Below are 6,527 nucleotides of genomic sequence, written 5' to 3'. Positions count from 1 at the left end.
CACGTGTGCAACTTTGATTAAAAACTCTTTTTTTTCTCAGCCGACACTCCTGGTCGTCCTTTTTCTCCATAAAACTGGGCTAACGAAAGCACCAAAAACTAAAAAACAAAAGGGTATTTACGCTTTGATTGTGGGTATTTTAGTCTATAAGCTAAACGAGCTAGCACCGAAGGTGAACGCGTAAAGAGACGAGTCACATTAGAGCCAGAGGCACGTCCCGTCAGAAGCGCCTTTGCATGTCATTTATCTTAAAAATGAACGACACCCAATAAAACAATAACAAAAACCCATTGTGAGCCGTTCATTTTAAACCATTTCCGATGCCGTCCATCCGAAATATGAACGACACCGAAAACAATCGCACGTGGATAGGCATGCGTGCGTCCTCCATCTATTCGGACAGGAGGGTGACAGAGTGGGACCCAGCAATGAATTCAACCAATAGCAATGCGACAACGCCTCCATGCGAGGTGGGCCCAGGAAGGATGTGACGGTGGGGAAGGTGAGTGACTGGGACGCTGGTGGGGCCCGGACCGTAGTAGCACACGTGTTGTGGGGGCACAACCTGTTAAATACTATGGGGCCCACTACGTCTTGTCAGCCCTTCGGTCAAAGCAATTTTGGAACGGGCGCACTAAAGATGAATCTTGCTCTTTACTTAAGTTGTTAGGTGACGGACCTTGAACGGGTCCCATGACCTACACCAGTAATTAGGATCTGGTGAGAGTAGGGGTGGGCATCGGGCCAGCCTGGCCTTGCCCGGTCCGGTTTAGAGATCGGCTGGTCGAATCGATGGTTCTCAATGGAATCCGGTTTGATGACTCGGTCTATTGACTAACGGACCAATGTGAAGCAGGCCGGGTTGGGCCTGATCCAGCCCAAATCTATTTATAGATTGTAATAATTAACAAAATTTCATCTTGCCATGTATCCAATTAATTATAAAATTAATGCAATTATACCAAGTTACTAATTTTAAAATTTTATATCATTAAAAAATTAATAAATAACTCAAGCCCATCAGTCGGCATGGTAGCCTTGAGGCCGGCCTGAACCCGATCCATATATATATATATATATATATATATATATATATATATATATATATATATATATATATATATATATATATATATATATATATATATATATATATATAGGCTGGGTTCTGGCCCGATACCTAACCAGCCCAAACCTAAAATCTTGGTCCAAACTTCGGGCTGGCAAGCCCATTGCGGCAATCACATGGCTGAATTGTTTATGCTCACATTTTTGGCAGGCCGCACCAGGTCAGAGGTAGGGTGCCTTGGATGCCGTTCATCCATGAGATGAACGGCATCTCAAACACAATCATTTTTTGCTTAGCGGTCATTTGTTGTACTTTAAATGTGGTTCATTACAAGATGAATGGCTCTAGCAACCGAGGGTTCCGTTCCCTCGGTAGGAGCAGTTTGTGCAAGACATTACGTAATGGGACGTTGCAAGTTCGAACCTCACTCGTATGAGTGGTTGAAGCCCTCTTGTCTACTGCAAGGAAAGAAGGGGAACCTTAGTCCCCCGACTTATAATCATCAAAAAAGAAGCAAAAGATGAATGGCTCTGCATTTTTTTGTAAGATCCATCCAAGACGTTAAACTATCAAACCATGATTGTTGGGCTGCCATGCGTCGTTCATCACATGGCTGAACCACATCCAAGGCAACTCTGATTGATTATGGTCAGAGGTGCCTTTGACCTGGCAAAGGTACATACCCATAACTACATGTCAAAGGCAAACGAAATCTTACCCACTACTTAATATAATAATATTTTTTTACTCTCTTTATATATATAAATTTGACATTAATCAGTATGAATTCAAACTTATTAAAACAATAAAATTATTTTTTAAAAATAGTAAAATTTTAATGCATGATTACTTTATTGATTACAGGTCTTTTGAAATTGAAAAAATTGAAGTCACTCATAAATTATGGTAAGAGGTGCCTTTAACCTCGCAACGGTGCGCATAACTGCATGTGAAAGGCAAACAAAACCTTATCTTATATACATATAACATTAAACTAGTTGGGTTCAATGTTAGATAAATTCAAAATTATTAAAATAACAAAAATACCTTTAAAAAATATTTAAAAAAATGCATGATTACTCTTTTGGGCATTATAGGTCTTTTGAACTTGAAACAAATTGAAAAGTCAAACACCTTTTCAAAAAATATAACTATAAAGTTATCTAAATTACTTTTTTGACATCAAAAAATAAGATTGTATTTTAAAAAATAATATTATTTTAAAAGTGTTATAATCATTTTAATAAGATTATACCCATCTAATGTTAAATACAACTAGTTTAATGTTAGATTAACTCATATAAATATATATATATATGAATTTATTTAATAATAAACTAATTAGTCATATTAATGTTACATGCTTTTAATTGATTAATTAAGCAACTATAATTTACAAAACATTAAAATAAACATTAAATGTTTTACATAGCTAACTACACTTTATATTATTTCAGTAGGAGGCATGTAGAGATCAAGAGGCTTTCACGTGTACACAAGTTTTTAAAAAATGTAAGAAAAAAAAAGCTTTGAGTGAGGACGATTTATGAATCGTAGCAACGATCGAGCTTTTACCCTAATCGTATGGAAGACGATGTGGTTTTGACAAGAGTCGTTTGATGAGGCTCTAAGTTAGTATTTTTTCTTCTCCAATTTCGTTGGAGATATTCGTGACCCTGTCTTTGATGAAGGGTACCTCTCCGGGTGTGATCTTCGGACAGAAGGCAAAAGTCTTGTCTGTGTCGGTTGAGCCTTTGAGTTCCTCATTGGAGGATGTTGTAAATCCTCTGTTGTTCTTGGTGATGAGAACACTCAGTTGTGCGCTTAGCATATGGCTTTTGTATTGCCGGTGATGGCAATTGACTCCTGAGAGGGTCATTGTTGGGGACTACATAACATCGGACTTCAGGATGTTATTGCTTTTGAGAGAGCGTCATGAGAATTCTTGTTTCCCAACCACAGTCGCAGGGATTGTGATGTTGTGTTGGCTCAGGTGGTGATTCCTGGTAGTGCCAACATTGTCATTAGGGTGGTGATGCTCTAATGATACCGTTAGAGTGGTGACTCTCAGACGATGCCGATGGGGTGGTGATTCCCTAACGATGCCATTAGAGTGGTAATTCTCTGATGAAGGTTGTTGAAGCAGTAATTCTCAAGCAATGCCGTTAGAGTGGTGACTCTCTGACAATGCCACTAGGGTAGTGATTCCCTAACGATGCCATTAGAGTGGTGATTCTCTAATGAAGGTTATTGGAGTGGTGATTCTCCAGCAATGTCATTAGAGTGGTGATTCTCTAATAAAGGTTGTTGGGGTGGTGATTCTCTAGCAATGCCATTAGAGTGGTGACTATCTGACGATGCCGCTAGGGTGATGATTTTTTAATGATGTCATTAGAGTGGTGATTCTCTGATGAAAGTTGTTGGAGTGGTGATTCTCCAGCAATGCCGTTAGAGTGGTGACTCTGTGACGATGCCGCTAGGGTGGTGATTCTCTAACGATGCCATTAGAGTAGTAACTCTCTAATGAAGGTTGTTGGAGTGATGATTCTTCATCAATGCCGCTAGAGTGGTGATTCTCTAACTATGCCATTAGAGTGGTGATTCTCTAATGAAGGTTGTTAGAGTGGTGATTCTCCAGCAATGCCGTTAGAGTAGTGACTCTCTGACGATGCCGCTAGGGTGGTGATTCCCTAACGATGCCATTAGAGTGGCGTTTCTCTAATGAAGTTTATTGGAGTGGTGATTCTTCAGCAATGCCGCTAGAGTGGTGATTCTCTAAAGATGTCATTAGAGTGGTGATTCTCTAATAAAGGTTGTTGGAGTGGTGATTCTCTAATAATGTCATTAGGGTGGTGATTCCCTAATGATGTTGTTGAAGTGGTGATTCTTTAACAATGTCGTTAGGGTGATGATTCTCTGACGATGTCTTTTGAGTGGTGGCTCTTTATTTTGTGATGTCGGAGTGGTGATTCCCCGTATGGTGTGTTAGAGTGGTGATTCTCTAACGATAGTTATCTAGAATGGTGATTTTCTAGCGATAGCGGCCTTGTGTGGTGTCAGTTGAGATTGTTCGAAGAACATGTTCATAGACAGTATTGGTACATAATTGAGTTGCGATGTGGCATTCGCCCAAGTTGTGTGTAGTGCGCTCGTTGGATTTTGAAAGATTGTTGCGATCAATATTTATCGAGCTTAGTTGTCAGACCTATCAATTAATCATTATATCTTTTTGTCCTGATAGATGGCATAGGAGGCCAGGTGCGACGATATCATGGGCACTATGAGCAACATTGCGGAGGTTGTGCAACAGCAAGTTGTTGCAATGCAATAGATGGGTGTGAACCTTCAACACATAGCCCAAGGTGGGCAGAACATAAGTATGATTACCTATAAGCGTTTCATGAAATTAGATCCTCCTGCTTTTGAGGGTAAGACAGACCGTGAGGCTGTGGAGTCATGGATACGTGAAATAGAATGCATTTTCATGTTTTGAATGTCCCAGAGTGGTGACTCTCTGACGATGCCGCTAGGGTGGTGATTCTCTAACGATGCCATTAGAGTGGTGACTCTCTAATGAAGGTTGTTGGAGTGGTGATTCTTCATCAATACCGCTAGAGTGGTGATTCTCTAACGATGCCATTAGAGTGGTGATTCTCTAATGAAGGTTGTTGGAGTGGTGATTCTCCAGCAATGCCGTTAGAGTGGTGACTCTCTGACGATGTCGCTAGGGTGGTGATTCCCTAACGATGCCATTAGAGTGGTGTTTCTCTAATAAAGTTTATTGGAGTGGTGATTCTTCAGCAATGCTGCTAGAGTGGTGATTCTCTAAAGATGTCATTAGAGTGGTGATTCTCTAATAAAGGTTGTTGGAGTGGTGATTCTCTAACGATGTCATTAGGGTGGTGATTCCCTAATGATGTTGTTGAAGTGGTGATTCTTCAACAATGTCGTTAGGGTGATGATTCTCTGACGATGTCTTTTGAGTGGTGGCTCTTTATTTTGTGATGTCGGAGTGGTGATTCCCCGTATGGTGTGTTAGAGTGGAGATTCTCTAACGATAGTCATCTAGAATGGTGATTTTCTAGCGATAGTGGCCTTGTGTGGTGTCAGTTGAGATTGTACGAAGAACATGTTCATAGACTGTATTGGTACATAATTGAGTTGTGATGTGGCATTCACCCAAGTTGTGTGTAGTGCGCTCGTTGGATTTTGAAAGATTGTTGCGATCATTATTTATCGAGCTTAGTTGTCAGACCTATCAATTAATCATTATGTCTTTTTGTCCTGATAGATGGCATAGGAGGCCAGGTGCAACGATATCATGGGCACTATGAGCAACATTGTGAAGGTTGTGCAACAGCAAGTGGTTGCAATGCAATAGATGGGTGTGAACCTTCAACACATAGCCCAAGGTGAGCAGAACATAAGTATGGTTACCTATAAGCGTTTCATGAAATTAGATCCTCCTGCTTTTGAGGGTAAGACAGACCCTGAGGCTGCGGAGTCATGGATATGTGAAATAGAACGCATTTTTCATGTTTTGAATGTCCCAGAGTTACTGAAAGTGAACTACAATACCTATTGTTTGAAAGACCATGCTGAGAAGTGGTGGAACATGATCTCTTCAGTTAAATTTAAAGACAAGAATGTTACGTGGGATGAATTTGTCGAAGTTTTTAACTCGGCGTATTTTCCTAAGCATAAACGAAGTAAGAAGATGCAAGAATTTCTAGACCTACAGCATGGGACGATGACCCTATCCGATTATACTACTAAGTTTCGTAGCTTAGAGCGATATTGTCCAAATGTATACGTCGCGGAGAAAGATCGAGCAATGAAGTTTGCTTGTGGGTTGAGGCCAACTCTGAAAACCAAAGTGTTCACTAATGGGCCAAAGTCACTCGATGAGGCCATTGAGGTAGCAACCCTATTGGAAGAAGACCAAGCCGAGCAGTAGACCAAGGTTTGTGTTATTCTGAGTGAGAAGAATCCCAGTAGGAAGGAGTCCTCGCTACCTACTAAAAAGTGAAAGTGTTAGAAAAGACATCAGAACCGCCAACAAGGCAATCCCAGTGACTGCATGCCCAACAAATGTGTCGACGATACAGTGAAGATCATTCTTTCGGAGTTTGCCCTCTTTATGATGGCAAGTGTTTCAAGTGTGAATGGTCGAGGCATATTAACAAGTTTTGCCGAGGAAGTCTACCAAAGACTTAGTTATTGCCGATTAAGCACCATCAGAGATGATTTGACCATGACCGAGAGAAACCTGTCGAGATCGGCGATAATCAAGTTTTGTGTATTGGGACCCTCTTGTTGGTCAGAGTGTGTTGGCAATACCATGGCATCAAGAGATGCGCATGGGAGCCTAGAGTGCGTATGAGAACTATTCTGTATGTTTTGTTGTTGATGTTGTGATTTCGCAGATGAAATCCTTTTTAAGGAGGGAAGGATGTAA

The 6,527-nt window shown here is 40.6% G+C and overlaps 1 protein-coding gene across 1 annotated transcript; it reads left to right on the top strand.

The window, feature by feature from the left end:
* The first annotated feature begins 5,450 nt into the window (after window positions 1-5,450).
* LOC149845809 (uncharacterized) lies at window positions 5,451-6,026 on the top strand. The gene has a single exon (XM_089989366.1). It carries the CDS (start codon window positions 5,451-5,453, stop codon window positions 6,024-6,026), a length of 576 nt encoding a protein of 191 aa, XP_089845492.1.
* The last annotated feature ends 501 nt before the right edge of the window (window positions 6,027-6,527 follow it).

This window comes from Nuphar pumila, chromosome 2 (assembly GCF_984573655.1).
Source record: "Nuphar pumila chromosome 2, dmNupPumi1.hap1.1, whole genome shotgun sequence".
Lineage (NCBI taxonomy): Eukaryota > Viridiplantae > Streptophyta > Magnoliopsida > Nymphaeales > Nymphaeaceae > Nuphar > Nuphar pumila.
This window is presented reverse-complemented; position numbering and strand designations above follow the sequence as displayed.

What these genes read in the sequence shown, in the direction of transcription:
- LOC149845809 (XM_089989366.1), top strand. Translation starts at nt 5,451, where the DNA reads ATGGGTGTGAACCTTCAACACATAGCCCAAGGTGAGCAGAACATAAGT.